Source organism: Amblyomma mixtum, chromosome 3 (genome assembly GCF_055824585.1).
Source record: "Amblyomma mixtum isolate Tamu chromosome 3, ASM5582458v1, whole genome shotgun sequence".
NCBI classification, from domain to species: Eukaryota; Metazoa; Arthropoda; class Arachnida; order Ixodida; family Ixodidae; genus Amblyomma; species Amblyomma mixtum.
In genome coordinates this window covers 369808219-369831097 of record NC_143014.1, presented here as the reverse complement: position 1 = coordinate 369831097, position 22879 = coordinate 369808219, and the positions used below count along the sequence as shown (strand labels likewise).

The window sequence follows — 22879 nt, the reverse complement described above, 5'->3', positions numbered from 1 at the left end:
GCGCACGTAAGCGAGCTCCGTTGGTAAAACTGTCATTAAAGAACTCTTCCCCCCATTGAATCAGATAATAAAAGATAGTGTGTTCAAATAACTTGAAGTATTGCTTCTGTCGGACTTCAGTAAACGAGCGTTGAGATCTGCAAGAATGCACAAGTTACCGCTACTAAAACAATGTTTATTTGCATGCCTCAGCCCGGCAATAAAGGACGACGCACTCTCCGACGGACAAATTATTACTGCAGATATGAAATGCAAGAAAATCATACAACTGACGAAGTACTATCCCACACCACAAAAAAAGAACACATAGCGCACAGCAGAGTGCTCAAAGCAACCGCCAAGCTGAAACGTAAACAGAGCCATAAAGGTTCACAAAGCGCGTGCGGCTGCGCTTTAGGCCCAAGATAGGGTCCAACCGCTACCGCTGGCAGAGCGACGTGGCAAAAAAGAAACCCTTCACCGGCAACGGTGCAGGACAGTAGCTGCGCGGCAAGCACGTAGGCGCCGGCGGAAGGTTGCAGAAGCGGCGGCGGCGCGCCCAGAGACAACAACCGGCGGCGACACACGGCACATAGCGGCGCCCGGCGACCCAGCGTGAACGCGAAAGTGGTACGTGCCCTTAAGACGGCGTCCACGTGACGAGGAAACCCCCGCGGATTCCCCTTGAAACTGCCTTCGCAGAGCCTGCTGCTTGCGGCCCGGCGGCTGACAACGGCCTCCCCCCGCGGTCGTGGTCGCCGGCTTTGCTGCCTTCTCGTCCAGAGGGGGAGGGAGCGAAATGCGCCAAGTCCAGGAAATCATAGAGACAAAGAGCGGTGAAAGCGCGCGTTCCTCGGCGGTTCCCCTCGAAATGGCGAAGGGAGGGGGGCGCCTCCTCGGCAGAAACCGGCCTTCACACGCCGCCACACCGCCACACGAGGCGCGCCTCCCGCCGATCCCGGACTGTGTAATAGCCGCCGTTGCCCGTGGCTGAGCCAGTTATCGCGCTTCACTGCGAAAAGGTATTCCACCCTCGCGTGTGCCCAAAGTGCGTCTACAGTGCCAGCAGGCTGACTGGATGCGCATTCATGTGTGCCCGGTGGGGCATTGTCGTTCTGCGCGTGTGGCGAGAGCTTACTGAGCACGCGACCAGCTTGCCTGCCGACAGCCGCCAGTTACCTATCGTCGAAGAGAACGTCTGGGGTGCGTGTCAGGCACGTGCAAGGCACGGAGGCATGCCGTCGGATCTGTAGCCTTGTCGCCTGGACTGTCATCTATGTGCCGTCAAATACGAGGAGCCTGCGCTCAGAGAAGGGCCTAGACATGCTGAGGTCGACCATTTGCCGAGGCGCGTTAGCGGCCCTTGTGGTGCCGGCGGCGCTGACTGTGACGCTCTGTGCCCACTGCGCCCGAGCCATCGACATTCGGCCCGTACTGGAGGAAGATGCGTCACAAGTAGAGAACCGCAGCTTCGCCCAGCGGTTTCTGGTACCTTCTGGCGACGATGGCAATGGAGCTGGCAACCTGTCCCACGACGAGGCCAGCGTGTTGGAGTTGTGGCAGACGTACGACAAGGGCCTACGAGGACAGGTAGACAACCTGCTTCGCCAGGCGTTGCCGTACCTTCTGGAGATTGGCGACGTAGGCATCGACATCCGCTGCGCGCAGTCGCTGCTCAAGATTGTGTTCGGGCTGCGCAAGCTTGAGAAGTGGTCCTTCAAACGTAAGCTTCTGCATGGTTACTTGCTTTGCGCATTCATTCACCCGTCTCTCCACGATTACAATGGCGCCTAAAGGTTTCTCAAGCAGCATGCAAGAGTACAATGGGATGTTTTTAAGCTGCTAAATTTGGCCGAGGGAACCGCTGAACTAATGGTTCTCGTATTCATTGTAACGACGGTGACCGTCCTTCACTGGCCTCGTTAATACTAGAATGCAGAACAGCGGTCTGGAGTATTCTAAGGGCGAAGTGTGTCTTCTTAATAGTGTCTTCTTAATATGGCACCTTTGGTTTTCGATCAGAACTGTGCATAAAGCAAATCGTGAAGAAAAAGTATGAAAAAGCTTTATTATTAGTGTGTGCTCCTGTGTTTACTGGTTTGCATAAAGTGGAAATTACACCAATACTCCGCGCTCCAAGCGGATTATCTGGGTGACAATTATATTTGAAATGATCGTGTATAGTGTGGAGCATCTATTGGTCAATAAGGCGCGTCATTGCATCCCATGAACCACATGACATCATCACGCCATGAGATGCATGATGGCATCTCATGGCGTGATGACACATCTCATACTACGATTTTCACGTCCCACTGGTAATGCAAACCTGCATTCAGTCGGCTACAGGAAGCGTTGTCTACAGTCATTCGCGTAATACGACTAATGGTGATGCGCGTCGAAAGGCCAGCTTGTTAGTTAAAAGAAGAAAACCACAAAAAACTATCTATCGTTCCGGCATTTACGCTTTCGCATTGCCTTTCTCTGGTGTTCTGAACTCAAATACAGCAAATGATATATATGCTTTGGGGTAGACAAGCTTTGTGGTCATCGATCTCCATATAAACGCTACGAAAATACATGGGCCCAATTGGGCTCTGCATTTTCGCCTTGTCCATTGTCCTGCCTGCCAGCTTCCATATTAACTAGAAGTAAATGCACTGAAAAGGTTCAGCCTCAGAAATACAGTCCGTAATTAGAGTCGCCTATATTAACGGAGGTCGTACTAGCGGGGCACTAAAAAAAATATCAACCATGGGCCGAAAGACTGCAGTCACAGCGACATAACGGGCAGATCAGTCGCTGCATGCCTGATGCATTTTAATGTGGTTTTCAGCAGCGTTTCCGTCATCGCAGGCTCGAAACGTTAAACATTTTACAATTTCTGAGGCAGTTCGTTATCGCGTATCCCGGAAGCCATTACAACCCATGTTGGTCTAAGAAACCACCCAGAAAAGATACGGACGAAACAGTAGTGGCCGTAGTACAGGACGTCGCCAGCACTGGTGTCTTCCGTGTCTTTTCTGCGCTCTTTCCTCGATCACGAACTGCCATAGAGCCCAGATATCCATTTTAGCAAACAAGCTGTGTAAATTTTTATGTTCATTTTCTTGTGTGAACCTGGCGTCACCAAAGTAACAGCTCGATGGCTTTTAACAGCCTGCATAGCACCAACGCCAAATAAAATGCCCTGGTACGCAGGTCAGCTTTGTTAGGACGAAATATGCGAATTTTCTTAAGCTTATTTAAATGGGTGAGCAAAAAAACAAAAACAAAATAGAACTATACGCATATTTTTTTCTACTGCGCGATACAAATCGCTGGGTTTTTCGCACGTTTTTAAACGCGTATATGATGCTTTATAGCTCTGCGGGTCTTGTTCTTAGTAGCACTACGTTCTTTGCGAAAAAAAGTTCTTCAACGCCACTCCCTCAGTTAACGCCCCTCTTTGGCAGGCTGGGTACGAGGGGAACTATTACTTTCGCTGCTGTCTGCGTGCACCTGTTTGTGGTCTATCAAAAAAAAAGGATTTCCGCTCCTTTGCTGAGTTAAAGGGACAGTGAAGCACTTTTTGTGAAAACCAGGCGGGCAGCGGCGTCCTACAGTTTTTCATGCTGCATACTCGAATATAGAACCCAAATTAGGATCGAACAAGCTGGAATTATTTTGTTTAGCAGAAATATGCGACCGGCGCCGCAGGGCACAGCGTGGGGCACGCGGCCGCCTCTGATTGGTCAAGAGGTAGTGACGACACATTGAGGACAGCAGAAGCTGCCGATATGGATCCGGCGCTGCGTTGAGTGCAGATCGTAGCTTTCCGTGGGGTTGTAAAAGCGATTATGCCGACTATTTTTTCGCTGACCTCCAAAGGAGAGGATACCACAGTTGATTTATTCCTACTATCACCTGAAACCAAAAAAGACGCAACCAAAACAATTCTACGCCCAACCCGAGCATACGCCAGTGTGAAAGACGTGTATGCATTCCATGTGTAAAAGGCGCCAGAAAATTCACTGCTCCTATTCTCGGAAAGGAAGAGGTGCGAACAATAGTCAAGCCGATTACCACCACCGGACGCCTCTTGCGCCACCCGAAAGACAGTCATCCTAAAGAAAAGGCCAAGACGTTGTGTACGAAATACCCTGCTCTGAGTGCCCGGCGTTGTACGTTGGGCAACTAAGTATTTCACCGAAAGGATGCAGAAACACAACGCGGACGTCGAAGCGAGCGAAGCGCAATGGCCGAGCACTGCGAGGCAAATGTGACCCCAGGATAGACTGACGCAACTATTAGGCGGGAGACCAAGCCAAATCCGGGCACAAGGCTGCTGCTTCAGTCATGGCGCGTTCAGCAGACGCCAGGAAATATGAATCGCTCCCCCACAACGCTTCCTATGTATACAGTTTAAGTTCAGTGACCTGGCGGTCAACTATATGCGTGTTTAAAAGCCAAGCTCCGACTCGCCCGCGGTCACACCTTGACGAAGAAACCGAGTAAGGTTTCGAAACGTCGTGTTTACAACTTGGTTGGCGGTCATTTCTCCCGTCAAACTGGATCCCATATAAGACAGACCTCTGTCGAACGTTTTAACGCGATTGCGATGAAGGCCCAGATTGCGTTGAAGGCCCAGACAGAAATCCCTGGAGATCACATTAGGGACAAGCGCTGCTTGTGTACATTAGTGCACAATGCAGAGCTCCAAGTCGCCGAACGCCGAAATCGGTCTGAATCCCTTCCTCTACAGGGCACCTCACAGGGCAGAGTGTACAGTTAGGACATAGATCTGCTTTTATAAGGCACGTTTAGGTCCGAAGAACTGCAAGCCTCGTCCTATAAAATTTGCTCGCGGAGATTGAGGGCCTGACAAATTATGGACAGATGTAGAAACCTGTAGTGAACAACGAGCTTACCGTGTCGATTTATGCTGTTAATTGCAAGATCAGTTTAAATGACGTTTATGCTGCATGATAGCACTATAACGCTTCTCTATAAGGTCCAATCTGGACACACTTATGGGTGCACCGGGGCCCTGCCGCCTCATTTTGTATTGTTCCCCACAGTGCGGAAATTGTTTTCATATAGTTTACTAACACAAAATTTTGTGCGAAACTTTGTGTACGAGTTGAGAAATAACGCAAACTGCAAAAAGTGTGCTGACTGATAGCGGCGGTGCGTATGCGTCCAGCTGAGGCTACCATCGAGCATCTGACGTGCGATGCTGAAACGTTTTACGTAGTGTAATAGGTAGGAATACGGGTGCTGCTGCATGCGTAAGCAGAAGCGCAGTTTGTTGTAGAAAAAAAAAAAACGAATGACTGGTAATTTTCGCAATGTGATTCATGGCGTGTACCGAACAGGCCAGTGAACGCAAGTGCTGCATTGCGTGAGGGCGACACCATTGGAATATTCAGGTGGAATGATAATAGTCCTCCACAAGTTCGGGCATTTTTCTTGATTCATCCACGGCTGCATTGATTTTAATCAACCTGCGAACTTCATGATAGCTGTACAGGCAGAAAAATTTCCGTGCTATGATTACAATGGCAACAGTTTGTAATTTTTCTCCTTTCACAGAAGTTTCTTAAATGTTCAAGGAGAGAGCACATGGTTAAGAGGAGCCATTTGCGTCAGTTGGGACACTCTCACGCTGGGTCATATTTTTCATGAATTTTGGATCATTCCTTCTTCTGTACTAACAGAGTCGACCAAAGATAAAACAGGTCTCAGTTCTACTCAACCACTATCAAATACTTTTCAGAGACTAAACGTGAAAAGAAAAAGTCGCAGCTCATCTCGTTGCCTTAAATGTAAGTAATCATAAACACCGTCTCGAAGCAATGATTGCTTGACGCGTTCATCCCATGCATGCTTGAATTGTGAAATTCCGTCACCTTTGTTGTTCCCACATCGTTTCGTTCGCCTTGCTTCTGGGGGTAGGCAGTAGTTGAATCAAAAGGTGATCGGTTTCATTCCCGAATTTGCACCAGTCAGTGATGCATGTAATTTCTTCTGTCCGGACCCTCGCGACCACTGACATAACACTTTTGAACTACTCAGTCAAACTTTACGAAAGATTGTTTCAAGTTTTCTCAGGTAGCCTAACAGACACTTTAGGCTTCCCCAAAGTGGATCTGTTGGTTTTCAAGCGCTTTGCAAAAAGCCCGAGCAGTGCAGAGTGTGCGGCAGAGGTTGTGCGACCATGGCTGCACGAACGCTGGCCCACCGTCGTAAAGGCCGGCAGATGTACACAGCTCTGTGTCTTTAAAATTGTCCTATCGCTGGACTCCCGCCAACTGCGTCCCAACGAATCTCTGATGGCGCCAAGCGTTTAGATGTATCGATAGCCCTATACGGCAGTCATTGGCACTTGGACTGAAGTTTTAGCCGTATATTTATATTTCACTCAATTTCTTTTTTAAATCACCAACACGGACTCTTCCTTTGCACCTCACCATTTTGTACTCCATTTTTTTAGGCGCCTCTAGTGAATCGGTTTCAGCAGTACGGGGATAGAGCACAGAAGGACAAACGAGCACTCAACTTCAACGTTAATTCAGAAAATCGCCACACCGCTGCTTATATACCCGCAGGTGCGAAACGCCCACCAGGGTTTACAAAAATATCAACGTGGTGAAAGAGAGGCGTCAAAGGCAAAAGGGAAAACCGAGAAGTAGAACAAATGATATTGCCAAGAGCGTATACCGATATGGTCAGGTAGCCAAGGCACGATCATTAAGAAAAAAACAATAAGCAGATAATAACTTAACAGTAAAACAGGCCAGTAGCTAACAAGGCTAGAACGTTCGAATAATATTTTTCACCCCTCTCATTTTTTTTAAAGGCAGGAGCAAGAAATGAAAGCCCAAAACTCGAAAGCGGTGAACACATAAGAACGAGGGTGACATTAAGGGATGAAAAAGTGTTTTGTATAATGGAATACAGAAAAAACGGTGCACGTGAGTGTTCTTGAAACATACAAAAGTGAGAGCCAACAAATCAAACAGAGACACTACAAGAAAATGAAGTCTGAAAAAGCTACAAACGAAAGGAAAGCAGGGGCATGTAAAACTCGCAATAAAAAAGAGGTTAATTTACATACCACCAGAGAGCAATGCAATCACTCTGCTCGAGAAAGAAACAGAGGACGTGCTCACGTATTCGCCCTTGAGCATTGCCGTCTTGGCGGCATCAACAATTTCGCATGTCAGCTTATTGTGGAATTTTCATTAACTGTTTTTTCTTCTAACATGGGCTTGCACTGTTCTTCACTTTCACATTTCCGACAGTAAGGTGGCATGTTTCTGAGGGAAGGACAACAGCTACTGGCCTCATGTACTGCTGCATTATTTTCAATCTCTTGTTGCTTCTTGTTAATAAATGTGGCTTCGCTTGCTGACCATATCGGTACAGAACTTGGCAGCATCATTTGTCTATTTCCCATTTTTCTGTTTTGCCTATGACACCTCTTTTTCACCACATGTTTTTTTTTTTACCGTAGTTAGTGTTTTGTTTGTGCGGGTGTATATGAAATGGTCTGCGAACTTCTGCATTACAAGTTGAGCGCTTGTTTGTCTTCGTGGTTTTCTGCGCTCTGTCCTTGTGCTGCCGCGCGCTGCTGAAAACAGTGCAACTTTAACTAGCCCTACAGCTGGTCCTCTTCTGTCTCTAGTCCTACAGGTTGTCCTATTCAGTCACAAGCGAAAGAAGAAACGCTGCCGTTCTTCGTTCAAACTGTCTTTACGTTATTTCATTTGCACTTGATTCTACCTCACTAATCACTTTCTTTGCACTCACATACAGCGGTTTTGTGCGAATTTTCAGAGTGGTTATATTTCTTGCAGAGTTTGGTGTGGGCCAGTTGGTTCCTTGTGTACTGTACGATGTCGTTGCATGTTAAACAACCCCAGGTGGTCTAAATTATCCGGAGCCCTCTACTTCGGTGTCCCTCATAGCCTAAGACCTTTTGGGACGGTAAACCACATAAATCAAACCAAACTTAGTTGGTACATTGTTATCAACAGATTAATTCAGGGCGAAGGAACGAGGCCAAGTAAATACGCACAACACAGGATAGGCATTGACTTCCAACAGTTTATTGCTTCATTAACCAGCACAGCGGCACTCGACTACGTGATAAGGTGGGCCAATGACAATGCGAAAGACCGCCTCAAAACGCTCGACGGTCTTTATAAAGTGATCAACACAGGCCTCAGAGCAAAGCCAAAAGTAACCAAACCTCTTGAGCGGAACCCTCAAACTGATAATAGCAGATAAAATCATTAATAATGACAGCAGATTACAAAACCAGTGTAAATGAGAGTAAATTACGACAGCATGTAAATGATGAGAGCAAAAAATGTGATCTTAGAGCTATATACAAAACTCTGAGCAAGACGAAACCGCAGAAAACTTCACACATGCGCATGTTCCTCTACCATTAACATCACCGAGGACAATAGCGGGCACCAAACAGAAGCCTAAAAACACCGAAACGAGAAAGTAACTAAGATGAGAACCACCAAATGATAGGTGCGAATGTAAAGTGTGAAAAGGCTGTAAGAAATAAAAAAAAACTCAGGAAAAAGGCAGTGTCAATACGTTAAAAGGGGAGCTATCTACCCATGACGAAGAATTAACACGGGAAAACAATTCTCAAAAAAGGAAAGCCTGCAGAGGAAGGCAGTATGAATATGCTAAAAGAAAGAATATCCACCGACAGCCACCACTTAACATGGCAAGAACAAATAAAAGCAATGAAAATACAAAGTGGTAGACGGCGCGGGCGTCTCAGAGCCATCATCAGAAAACAACTGATCAAGACGCCTAGTGGTGATTTAAATTCAAGGATGCAAGAAAGACTTTTCTTTCTCTTGCAGAAAGATTGCTTATTAAAGATTAAGATTACACTTACACAACGAGGTAATCGGCCACGTACCGGTAGATCATGACGAAGTTCTTGTCATGTAGGCGCTTCTGAACTGTCCCTTCCATGGGGTGTCAACAGATATCGGAAGGCACTGGGGTGATGGACAACCCGTTGCAGAAACGTTTTTTATAGCAGGAATTGGTCACTGAAAGACACAATTGTCGACTGAAGGTAATATTCAAATAGGCCTAAAAACTTACATTGGCCTATTCCGGTCGCGTTCTGGAAGCTGACGGCGCCAATGCCAACAATACTTTATAGCACAGCGTTGAACCGGCCTTCACAAGGAATAGAGCACAAAAGGTCATCAGTCATTTTTTCTGTTTTGTTGATCGCTTTATAAAGATCGTCGAGAATTTGCAGCCTATGGCGATTTCGATTGACCAACGTTATCACTTGTTTTAATGTCACTGGTATATATCTTGCTGGTTTATGAGACTATTAATGAAGCGCGGGCAATCAGCGGCGCCCGTCCTGTGTTGTGTGTTCTTTTCGTGTGCTCGTTCCGTTGCGCTGGATTAATCTGTTTAATTTTTCTGTGTCCTAAAATGTTTTCTCCGCAACTTCATTGATACGTTAGTGTTTTTGTGGTTTTTGTAATTTTCTTCCGCTGTATATGTTGTATATTATTCTTTGAAGTGCGTGCGTTTACTATTACACCCAATTTATCAGAGGTTCCATTGCAGTTTTTCACTACGTGACCTCTTTCTGTAATACATACCCTCAAACCTCGTATTTATGATTGATAATGAACTTGAAAAGAAGGGTATTCATCAACACTCCCTAAGTTTCATCTCACCAAAACGAATACCTTTATTTCGGGCTTGTTCCGACAAAGGTCGACCACCTTTTTTTAGCTTCCACTGTTGACAAGGTGCGGAGCCCAATTTTGCTGGCTTAGCTATTCGGTGAGAAGTTGCGAGCCGTTGTGCGTGCTGAGTTACACAGTTCACATAACGCCTCGCAATGTCTGACCCCTTCTCGCCGTAGGGACTGAAAATTTGAGCTTTGTGGGCCATCGTAGTCGCTTTCGGAAAGAACGCCTGCACAAAAAACTGATATGCAGCGATACTCGGAATCATACCAAATCGCTTTACACAGCCATCATTCTTCTTTTTTCAAAATCATAATTAAGAGAGCACACCAACGAGGACAGGTGTGCTATCTTAACTTCAAAACTATTTCTTGTTTATGATTACCCATTATCAGCACTGACCTTGAGCGCCTTGACCTTTAATAAACCCAACGAGGACAGGTGCGCTTTCTTAAGTGTAAAACTATTTTCTGTTTATCATTATCATTATCAGCACCGACCTTGAGCGCCTTGACCTTTAATAAATGATCTGCCTGATTTTTAGCTATGCAAAATTTTTGCAGCCAGTTCACGCAAACAAACATGCTCAACCAACCGACTAGTGGCGCTACAAAAGCTCGTTTTTGCAGGCAATAACGAGTCGAGAGGCCGACCGGGGTTGACCTCTGGTTATTGGCTGCTTGTATCTTCATTGAAATAATCCCAACAGTAGATGCATATCCTTGGTTTACTGTCGCGTGAAATCTGATCTAAGTGATGCATAATGGTTTGCAACCCAGAGGGTATCGACGAAATCGACTGTTAGAAGGTTGTTCAGTAGGCTATCTACGTGAATTACAGAACAGATTTTTCTGAAAGAGTTCAATTCCAGCTGACAAGGATGGCGGCTTTGTGGTGCTCTCCGAAGATGAGTTCCGGAAAAAAAGTTAGGGAGGCTGCAAACCAGTGCGAGGAGGGTGAAAGGCAAGGCGGCCATGATGTGTAAAGACTTATTTTTGAGTAATGTTGGCTAACGACATTGATTACAGTAAAATAATTTCTGTGACGCTTGTGTTTGAAACTGTGCGCGCTTTAATAGCACAGGTTGCCGGTAGAGAGGATCTTTTTGTAATTTCGCTCAATTTTAGATTTTTATTGTTGCTGTTAACCAGAGTGTCAGTTTGTTCATTCCTTTTCTTTGTACTGTGGTTTTTGTGCTTGAATGTTTAAGGTAGAATATTTCCTTTCTGTGTGATCGAGAACCCCTTATGTAATGGTTGTGAATAATATTTTTTTTTAATAGAAACAGCGTTTCTTTGCGACTGCGTCTCGTAATGCCGTCGTTATTGAAGCATTGAAGCATAGGTGTCTCTAGCAATTATTTTCTTGTGTGGTATATATATTAAAAATAAAAGCCATCTGTATCGCAAAATCAAAAACGTTTGTCGTGAACTCTCCACCTTGCTGCTGCAGTAAAAAAAGTTGTGGTGACCTTGAGCTCGTCTGCGGGTCATGCTCGCAGACCCATGTTTCATCAGCCGTGAATATTCGAAAATAGAAGTCCTAGATTTTCTCTAAGCATGTTTAAGTTCTCGTGATGAAATTCCTCTGACGTCAAGTTTCTCGGTACTGACCTTTGATATCACCGAAATATCATGAATTAGAGTGGAATGCATGCCGACTTCAACGCCCTACTCATGAACTATAACAGTGATTTTGCCTCGACGATCTTCACGAATGATGTGCTCTGCTTGACGGCACGTCTCAACAGGCGTCTACAGGTCACCTTGAACTAAGGTCACCTTTAATTTATTCCTTGCCCCATTTAACCTAAGCTTTACTTCATATTACGACTACGAGAAAGCATTTGACTCAATGGAAATCTCAGCTGTCATGCAGGCATTGCGGAATCAGGGTGTAGAAAAGTTTTATGTGAAAATATCGGAAGATATTTATAACCATTGCACAGCTACCGTAGTCCTCCATAAAGTGTGGGGATTCATGTTGCTCCTCGCCCGCCGGATGCACCCTTCTCTCTCTCGTGGCCTACCACGGCTCTTCCTCTGGCGGCCCCGACATGGAGCGGAGGGGAGGCGCCCGCGACTACGCGTCGTCACGTGGGCAGCCCTCCTTACCCAGCCCTCTCGGTTTCGGCGGCCGCGCGGGCCGCGCGCACGGGCACAGTCTGATGGAGAGTTGACAGCGAGCCTTGAGAGAGAGCGGACGCGAGACCAGCGGCGGCCCAGGTGACCTGAACTGCTCTGTGCCTGTCTCCTGTGCCTGTGTCCTGTGCCTGTTGCCTGCCGCGGCTGTCTGCGCGCGACCGAGGAAAACTATTGGGAGATCCCAATTAAAGCTCTTGCCTGCGGGCTTATTCCTCGGAGGTGTTGTTCTTCGCGGCCACAGGTGTGGTCGAGCTAGCGGAGTGGCGTTGGCCCTGAGTTCAGGGTCCGAACCGTGCCAGTAACCCCACAAAAGTAAGCAATAGTAATAGCTTTATTCGACCATAATTTACAGGCCGAGCATGTCGGCCGCCTGGGCGACCAGAAGTCGCTGTTCTTCCTCCCCTTCAGCGCCAAGCCAGTCGAGCCAGGTGGTGATGGATAGAGAAGGTGGAGGGTAGGAACCCGACTGCTGAACAGTGGGGCAATAGAGGAGGCAATGAGCCAGATTCGCATAGATACAGGGGCAGCTGGGACAAGAAGGGTCCAATCGATAGCGATTTAGAAATAGGCGGGACGAGGTGATGACTGCATTCATTTGGATGTGCCGAGAAAGCGAGCTTCCGGCACCGTGAGTGATGGATGAGGGGGAGGGTAAAGGTGTCAGGCAGGGAGGCATGATCTCGCCAATGATATTCACCGCCTGTTTACAGGAGCTATTCCAGGGCCGGAAATTGGAGTAGTTGGGGTTAAGAGTTAACGGAGAATACCTAAGTAATCTGCAATTCGCTGATGACATTGCCTTGCTAAGTCACTCACGGCATGAGCTGCGAAGCATGATCAAGGAGTTAGACAGGCAGTGTAGAACGGTGGGGCTAATAATTAACATGCAGAAAACCAAAATAATGTTCAACAGTCTCGGAAGGGATCATCTGCATACATTTGGTAGCGAGGTGCTGAAAGTATTAAGGGAATAGTATACTTAGGGCAGGTAGCCACTGCTCATCCGGATCATGAGAGGGGAACAATAGGAATGGGGTGGTGCGCATATGGCCGGTTCTCTCAGATCATGAATGGCAGTTTGCCAATATCCCTCGAGAGAAAACTATAAAACAGCTGTATCTTACCGGTACTCGCCTATGGGGCAGAAACATGGAGGCTAACAAAGAGGGTTCATCTTAAGTTAAGGACAACGCAGCGAGCTATGGAAAGAAAAATGATAAATGTAACGCTAAGAGATCGGAAGCGGCCGGAGTGGGTGAGGGGACAAACGCGGGTTAATAATATCCTAGTCGAAATCAAGAGGAAGAAATAGGCTTGGGCGATGCATTTAATGCGGAGGCAAAATAACTGCTGGTCCTTAAAGGTAGCGGAGTGGATTTCAAGAGAAGGCAAGCGCAGCAGGGGGCGGCAGAAGGTAAGGTGGGCGGATGAACTTAAGAAGTTTTCAGGGATACGGTGGCCGCAACTGGCAAACGAGTGGGTTAATTGGAGGGACACAGGAGAAGCCTTTGACCTGCGGTGGGCGTAGTCAGGCTGATGATGATGATGAGGAAGGTGCAGGAAGGTGAGAAAGGTGCAGAACGCTAATTCTTTTATGGATTTCTCTAAACTTTTTTTCGTTCCAAAGCGGTTTAATGATAGAACGAAGCTCCAAATGTCTCGCGTCCTTTGTAGACCTGCAGTGTACTGTACTTGTCGTCCTTTCACCTCTAGTTGTTTCATCAGACTGAACTACTAAAATGTGTGTTGCATTTCGAGACAAGTCTGAACCGCCATATACAAGCGCATCTCTGTAATGATTAGATTGTGTTGGACTAGACAACTTACTGAACACCCCTTCTTAACACTATTGCGGATTAAAAGTAGTTTTTGTCCCTTCTTGATTTGCTGCGTACTAAAGTGCCAATGAGATAAAGAGGCGACTGTTGATTCATATGAGTCTGCTTAAGAGCCAACGGAGGTTCTCAGTTAACTTCCTCTATTCTGGCTCAGTGTTAATACATGCTGTGGGCCTGTGCTGCGTGTACATATCTAGTCATCGATCCGTGACGTTGACAATCCGCAGTCTGCACTTGTGCGTTGAGGACGGTTTTTTCGTGATTATCAGCATCGATTCTCAGGACTGTGAGTCAAGTTTGAGAAGCGCCGTTTTCGGCACTTTTAAAAATTAGTTCCAAGTGAACAAGGCTTCTGTATGGACTCCGAAACGTCCGTCATCTGTTTACCAAAGCCTTTGGTCAGCGTCGACGTTTTTCCGGTGCTAAATGAATTGATTCCCCGACCAGACAAAATTGCGTCAAACTTTATATTTCATTCAGTTGCGTCGGAAAGGTGTTTCCAGCGCGCTTGCCGGGCACATCGGATCGGCAGAACATGAAATTGTTCGGGAAAAGGCTTTCGTCATAGCAAATGAAAGAAACGCCACGCCCTTTGACAGCAATACCTTGAGCCACTGGTGATTCAATTCACAAAGAAAACACTTAATCGCAACAAAGGTAATCTACCGCCAAAGTATGCAAGATGCCTTGGACGATTATCGAAACGTATTTAAAGGGCTCTTCTCAAACTTAGTTCGCAGTGAACAAGCCTTCCCTCTGGAAGCCGAAACGTCCGTCATCTAGTGACCCAAGCCTTTGGTCGGCATTAAGCTTTTTTTCGGTACAAAAAGGAAGCAATTACTCAGGAAGCCAAAATTTAGCCATGCCTTGAATTCACACAACGAACCTCTGGCCCGCACACCAGCTGTCCCGTTAAGCCGCACATCCACTATGCGAGGTCCACGCCTAGCCCTCGTTGGGAGAAAAGTCGCGGGCATGTATAATCCGCTTGTTGCGACTCTTCCTACCTTCGCCTTTGCAGACAGGAACAAGAGGATTATGATGATCATGAATTTTTATGGCGCAAGGGCATCTGTGGCCAAAACAGCGCCATGGCAGAAGGTTCTTTCCTTCTACTCAAGGTGGGGTCAGAGACCCATTTCCCAAGCATATCACCCTAAACAGGCCGATCACCAGGCAGGAAAAAGCTTGTACCCATTGTAACACCGGCGGGTACCCGGCGGCACTGGGGATCGAACCCTGCACCTGCCGCATTCGAGGTGGATGCTGAAATCGCTAGGCGACAAGTGTATTAAGCGTGCCCCGGTCTTTCGCCACGCTACGTTCCCCAGCATGCTCGCTAGACAGCATCCTTACGGAGCGGAAGAGGGACCTCACTTCACGCCTGGACCGCGGTGGCTCGAGGGCCTGTCATGTGAATACACCTTAAAGGTGCACTGAAGAGGAATCTTAACTCGTCTTTTTGCCGCGGGAAATCGATCTACACGTTCTGAGCATTCTTAGAAACGTCGATTTATGGCCCTGTGTGGCCGATTTCCCTAATTAAATCGAATTAACGTCCGGCTCCCGACTTTTTTTTTTAATTCTCCCTCGTACGGTGGGCGGAGTCGACCAACGCGTGGAGTGCCTTGCAGCCAGCTCCGTGGAGGCTTTGCTTTCGCTTTATTTTGTTTTTTAGGTTTCCGTGAACAAATAGTTTCATTCGCAAATAATATAGCCGCAAAATAAGCCCGCAGAAATAAACGTACGCGCGGACTATTTGCTTCTACGGACTACTACGTATTACTCCGCCGATGGCAGAGCGGCAAGACGCCACGGGACTGTGTGAAAGGCACTCCGCGCGTTGGTCGACTCCGCCCACCGTACAGGGGAGAATTAAAAAAAAAGCGGGAGCCGGACGTTAATTCGATTTAATTAGGGAAATCGGCCACACAGGACATTAAATCGATGTTTCTAAGAATGCTCGGAACGTGCAGATTGAGTTCCCGCGGCAAAAAGACGAGTTCAGATTCCTCTTCACTGCACCTTTAAGAGATAACACGAAAGGGCGGAACCGTGTCGTGGCGGCTGGAGGGGCGTAGTGCCAGTTCCGCACGTTGACGGAGCAGCTGCTCAAGGCCTCCGCCAATGGCGCTCCGTCAAAGGTCCAAACCCGATGCTTAACTCATACCCCGTATTTTTCAGATGTGCTAGTGAAGTAGTGCTTTCAGACTAAAAAAGTAGTCAAGGCCACTATCTGAAACTGCTCAAACGACTCCACTAAGCTTCGTCCAGTGCACATTAACTGCGCCCTCAACGGCCTATAAAGGCAGAGGAAACAGGGTCGCCTTTCCGTTTGACAGCAGTGCACAACCAGAACGCATCGTTCGCTTCCGTGCTTTGTAGGCCAGTTCATACGGAACGAAGAACTTTCGAACAAGCAGTCAAGGCCACTATCTGAATCTACGCCAAAAACTCCACTGAGCATAGTCTGCTGCATGATATCTGCACCCTCAACGGCCACTCAATTAAGAGGAAACAAGATCGCCCATCCTTTCGACAGCAGTGCATAACATCTTACGCTTCTGCGCTTTGTAGAGAAATCCATGTAGGACGAAGAACTTTCGGAAAGGCAGTTAAGGCCACTATGAAATGATGGCAAAGACTCCACTAGAGCGGCTACTTGGCATCCCATGCACTAAACCATGACCAGCTTTTTTTTCTCCAACAAGCTTTATTTAGAACCTGCTGAGTACAAACGACGAGATCGCCTTGACTAATATGCAAAGGCTAACCAAATCGCTGCACGTTTTTTTTTAATTAGCATAACAGGTGTCGTTACTATGCAGGGGCAAGTAATGTGTAAAGTCAGTGACACTATGTTCAACCACCACTTTATATTTTACAGTCTTCACAATGCTCTCTCAGAAGAAAGGCTTCACTCTGTCGTTTCCAGGGTCTCTTTTTTGTTTCGTTACCTCGTATTTATGTTATGACTTTCACACTGCCTCTCTGGCTCTTTTCAACCCCAAGTCACTGCGCGTTCCACTTAACCTTGGTGTGGCTGTCCGCAAACTCGTAGGAGGTAATTGGACAAGAGAGCATCCCCTTGAACGCATTCTAATGACATTGCAGGTTAGAGAAGAATTAGCCAGTCGACATTTCACGCTTTGGAAACAACAGATTACAATAAAGACGGCCCGTATTTGCGTCTCGGCTGCAAGACTAAACTTCAGTCAAGAATAATAGAACCGTTTATCGCCTGAGCCGGATGTCACCCATCTTTCCTCCATTTCTCTCTTTCCCTCTGCAGTCAAACGAGGCGCCCAACGCGGTTACCAAAAACAAAAGCGCAGCGGCGGCCGTGGCCTTCGCTGCGGACGAGCTCATGACGGCGTCGCTTTTTTACCGCTGTTTGCCTTGGTTTTGGTCTTTTTTTTTGTTCTCTTAGAGCCACGCTGTTGCAGCTGACTTGTCTTTTTTCTCTCGTTTTAGTTTAGTGAAGGCTGCTTCTTTCTCTCTGTACTCCACAATAGCCTCCAGGATGAGCTGCTCATGATCAATAGACTTGTGGGCGAGACCATTACTGCTGTACAGAGTTCACACCGCAACACTACAGCATTACTAACCTATCACGAGAAGCTCATCTTTTCCACTACCATGTGAAGCCGCCTCAACCTTCTCCACACAAGTCTAAAACAATAAAACTACAGGCGGATGTCACTTTCCACTTGAAGCATGCGAATAATTATATATTTCTTCACAGATGCCTTCCGCGCAATTCGAATGTTTTCTACACACATAGTTTCGACTATCATTGACAAGGTTAGCTGCAAGTGCGAATTCTATCTACTTCAAGCACGCCAACGCATCTTGTTTTCATGGACGCTTCTCGGGAAATTTTTAACGCCACTGGCCTTCAGTTCGTAGGCTTAAATGCGACGCGTTTCAAGAAAAACCTGGAAAGGCAATCAACACCGAAAGGAAAAACGGGCAATTTTGCCTCGCACACGAGTGTGTCGCAAAGTTCCACGACAAAAAAAAGGTTGAATAACTCACTAACTCTCACCTCAACCTTTTATCTTCTTTTTTTCTGCTGCGAACTTTTGACAACTTTCAGTGTAGCCACTAACTTGTCAAAGAGGCTGGCATGACAGCTGTGGAGACAACTCCGGACTCTATACCAGCCGCAGCGATCATGACCGATAAGAGCCACCGCTTGTACTTTGTATTTCTCGCGGCCTGTGCACAGAACGCCTGCGAGAGAGAAGTTAAAACACAACTTTATTCACACGCTAAACCCCTAGAAGCAGAGCCTGGTGCAATCCTAAATACGGCTGGTGACCCACGTGAGTCATCCTCCACGTGCTCTGAATCTCTGTAGGATAGCCTAAGGGCAACAACTAGCAGTGATGTGAATAGAACGGTGGCATCACCACCGCTCAAAGAAGTGATACCCACGCCACTTGATCTCACGAGAACAGAAAGCGGCGGAGCTATTCTTGCGCCAATACTGAGCGACATCATTTATGATCCCCTCTGAATGTCATCTGTTGCACCAACGCCCCTCTTATTCCATGATCGCTGTTGAAGCAAGGGACAACTTGGGCGATATAAGCACTCTCGATGACTGGCCATCTGTTTTATTGGTCCTTCGACGAGTGGTCTCCATGGTAAATGCCAGAAGGCATTTATGTTGAAGGCCTTCACCCTAAAGGCCTACCATGTGTGCACACTTGCCAGGTTGCCCACAACCCGGTGGGCCGCCTGCCACATAGGCTTCAGGGACGTACAGTCTTTGTCAAAAGTAGCCAGGCTGCATGGTTTGCTTCTAGCTCGTACAGTGGAGCCCTTACAGCTTCCCTGAAGCTGAAATGGTGGTTAAAGGTAAGGACTGGGGGTTTTCTTATCTTCCAACACATTTCGATCTTTAGGAACGCCACAAGGGCTCCACTATACAAGCTAGGAGCAAACCATGCAGCCTGGTTACTTTTGACAAAGGCTGTACGTACTATCGCGAACAAAAGTCTCCAGGACGCATGACAGAGAACATAAGCCGATAGCTGCGTTATTAGCTGATTGATCCAAGCCAAGCTTCCGGCAATGACAGCCGGACTCACGCGCTCCAATGCTGGGCAGTGAAATTGGACAGGGTCGACACCTACGCACCTAGATCTGTTTCCCTGCGTCCTGGAGACTTTTGTCCCAGATAGTACGTTTGTCTGAAATCGAAAAGTACGTTTAGTAGTGCAACGGCAGTAAAACAGGCTTGACAGAGAATGCCCCCTGTACAAGTCATGAGCGGTTACTTCGGTGCAATAATAATCAAGAAGGCAAGAAAGTCTGCATTTTAAAATTAGTACATAATATCAGCAGAATACAGTTAATAAATGGATATGTAGCACTCGTTTTTCAGATACCTCAGTGCGCGGGACGAAAAAACTGGTAAGCATACTGGTAACTGGTAAGATTATAGCGATGCGCCCATTCTCTTGCAGTCTCGTTCAAATCAAAAGCTACTCTGCGCTCGAATCCGCGGAAGTGTGCTGTCACAGCGCATTGACCGCAACAATTTTTTGTTCGAAGATTTCTAATGTCAGGCAGCTTCATTCCTTCCACAAAATAGCATAGGTTAGCTTTCTATTGGCGGCATGTGCGAGGGGAAATGTTCAGAGCAGGGGTAAATTTCTCACGGATAGATATTAATTTCCTTTCGCTTCGTGGTTCCTTTAGGAATTCTCTCCTTGTATACGGTTTTATTGTTTTTAATCTGAATGTCTTCTCTGCCTGGCTTCAGCGGAACTTTTTCCCACCTTGATCACTGCTGTTAGCGCGAAAGAAGGCCTTCGTGAACTATAAGCGCATTCTAACGGGGCCGTGAGAAACCACTGCACAAGCTCAGTGCATGCCGGAACTTTACTGCTTACAATTGCTGCTTCCCCACGCTCTCACTTAAAGTATGCCACGTGCTCCCGCGTACACATGACCGCGAAAGTTTTCGAAAAGCGAATATGACAAGAAAACCTGTTTGCTTGATTTCGAAGCAAGCAGCCGCGAACTAAAGGGTATTATTCTTCGCACTTCCATGAGCGATGTTCACAATGCACTCCTCATCCCCTGCGCATCAGGAAACCTATTGGGCAGCCTCGAAGAAAGCTTCCATGACTCGCCAGGCCGCTGTGATCGAACCAACCACCCAGCGACTCATTACGCCACGATGGTAGCGAAGGCAAAAATGTGGCGATGTTACATTGTCTTATGTGACGCGAAATTATTCTCAGAGTACCTAATTAAGGCACAAAACAAAATAATGTTAAAATGCAAATCGAATAAATGCGTATTAACGTTTAATGCTGTTGATGGTCGGGATTGAGGGATGTAATAAAAAACGAAATAAAAGGGGGGGGGGGGGGGCGGCCGCATGCCTGCCCACAACATGAGCGGGGACTGGCGCAAAGGATCGGTGAGAGAGCGGACCAAGAAGGAGGGGAGAAAGAAGGTAGGAAGTGAAAAGGGAACGAATATAATTGAGGAGTAAGAAAGATAGCAGTCTGACTGTGCGTTCGGCAGGCAGCTATTCTTCAGCTGTTGATCGTAGCCCGCTCCTAAGTCGGCAATGATCTACGCACAAGAGTGCCGCCATATTAAGCGCTACCGAATGGTAGCGAAGTTTCGTTGATAGCAAGTAAAGACTGCGTGCATGTCTATGTGTTTTAGTTCTTCAAGAGCAAACAATCAGTGACATCTTTACAGAATACACACCTTGTTAGTTTAACTTACCTTAAAAAAGAAGGAAGGTATTTTTTTTGTTATTGCCGAGACGTTAGCGACCAATCTCACACAGATGTATAATCATCTTTCATTGAACTTCAGCTCTGTCGCGTGCGAGTGGCGTCTAGTTATAACAAATTCATTTTGAACGTGTTTTTAAAGCAGGATAACTTTGAGAACACGGCCGCTCTGGCTTAGAGCCACGGAAAAATTTTCTACAAATTCATATTATTGCTATAACATTACGGTCCCCTTTCGCTAAATCCACTCTGGTCTGCCATCCGTATAAGCCGCCCCAGTGCTGTAAAGGAGCGGAGGGGAGAAGTGTCTCGTGCCCCGCACCGCGCCCCGTCGTGTTCGACATTGCGTTTGCGATGAATGCTCCTCGAAGACATAGCGACAGCCCGACGTGCTCGGCGGCTAAAGCGACAACAAGAAGAGCAACATGCCAGGAGTCACTGGTACGAGCAGTTTAAGCAGAAGCCAAGCGGAAAAGACGTGAAGAGCCGCCCAATTAGAAGCAATGCGTCGACACACCGAAGCGAACGCTCAGGCAAGACAGTTGTCACTTTCTGTCGCTGACTTGTCAACTCACAGGGCAAGGTAGCCGTCAATTTTTTTGTAGCGAAAACTGCACTGCTATAGCTGGGAGCATTTCGCCGTGAGCCTCCGAATGACCTTGAAGCGACCTTGAAAGAAGTCAGCTAGTGTTGTTATGCACATATACCTAACCATGTGTGGTCCACTTAGTGAACCATCTTTTACCTTGAACTTCGACCTTGACCTTTGACCATACACATCGATATCAACTATGTCTACCACCGACTCTGAGCCGCCGATGGACATTGTTGTGGGCAGAAAGACCATTCACGCGATTCGTTTGAGTGAAAGTGCCACCGCTACGAGACAGTTTCACCAACAGTTTACCGATAACCCGTTTGGCAGTGTGTGTGCCATGTGTGCTTATGCAAACCATCATGTCAAGGTCTTAGTCTTTGGCATGGGCCTGACCATCGATCATTGTTTGTCTCCATCAAGCCAACCAATGAAGACAAATAAGCGGCTGTGAAGTGGGGGGGGGGGGAGATTAAAGAACAATACAAGATGTACCAAAGATAAACCATGCTTCATCATGCTTATGTAGCTTTCGCTACGTGAAACTCGGTTAGGGAGACTTGAACCGCTGCCGGACTTTTTTTTTACTAAGCTTATGCGACAGGTACTTATGGAGCAAGGGGTAAGTACTCATGTGGCAGACAGTTACAGACCATATTTTGGTAAATACAGCGACAGATCTTTATAAGTTCATTAGAAAAACAATACGCCGCTTCTTTCTGTCATCATGATTGGATTTTTAGAAACAGTCAAATATATATCATTCTGCTTTGGACGAAACAGTCAGTCGCAAATAATAATGTGTGATCCGAGTCCCTCTATGTATTAGCACAAAGGATGGGCAGAACTCCGCGATTGTTTTGAACGCTACTTAAGCGCTTATGCTTCCTCAGCGTAAACATTTCCTTGAAGTGCTCAATGAAGTCATCAACGCCTCGCGTTCGCCTTTTAGCGTACCATTCTCTGATTCACCCGTTGGTGGAATATGCCGTAATTATCTGTGACCCTTTCTCCTTAATCAATATTAATCAACTAGAGCTAATATAGCATAAGGTGGTCAGCAGATAAGGACATAGAATAGGGTACTCGTTATGACAAGCATGACTCAAGCCAACACTAACCGAAAACCAAAAAGCCTAGGGGGTGTTTTATTTTAAATTTGTTGTTTTTATCAGTGATAGATTAATCGAAGCCGAATAAAAACAAGACAATCGTGGGTTCGGATGCATGCGGTTGTTTTTCTTCTGCTTTTATTATTCTCCCATTAATGAAAACCACAAATTAAAAAAGACATCCACTATGCTCCTTAGTTTTCGGTGACTGTTCACTTCCGCCATGTATGTCATAACGAGCCCATCTTTTCATTCCCTTTTTTGCTGAATAGTTTAACGAGGGCCTTGAATCTGGAAGTCTTGATGCCATAGGCAGCTTAAGCATAGGTGTAACGTTAAGAGACCGGAAGCCGGCTGAGTGGGTGAAGGAAGAAACGCGGGTTAATGACATCATAGTCCAAATCAAGAGGAAGAAATGGGTTTGGATAGGACGCATTATGCGAAGGCAAAATAAGTAATAGCTCTTAAGGGTAACGGAGTGGATTTCAAGAGGAAGCAAATATTGCAGCCCCGCCGCGGTGCCTCAGTGGTTACGGCGCTCGGCTGCTGGCCCGAAAGACGCGGTTTCGATCCCGGCCGCGGCGGCTGAATTTCGATGGAGGCGAAATTCTAGAGGCCTGTGTACTGTGCGAAGTCAGTGCACGTTAAAGAACCCCAGGTGGTCGAATTTTCCGGAGCCCTTCACTACGGCATCCCTAATA

General features: G+C 46.8%; 1 protein-coding gene across 1 annotated transcript in view; it reads left to right on the top strand.

Annotated features, from left to right (window-relative positions):
• Positions 1-711: 711 nt before the first annotated feature.
• Positions 712-22879, top strand: part of LOC149356741 (nose resistant to fluoxetine protein 6-like) — a 190994-nt gene continuing 168826 nt past the window's right edge. The window contains exon 1 of the mRNA XM_089584298.1: positions 712-1702. Within this exon, the coding sequence (XP_089440424.1) occupies positions 1303-1702 (400 nt within the window). The 5' untranslated portion in view covers positions 712-1302. The remainder of the gene's footprint in view (positions 1703-22879) is intronic.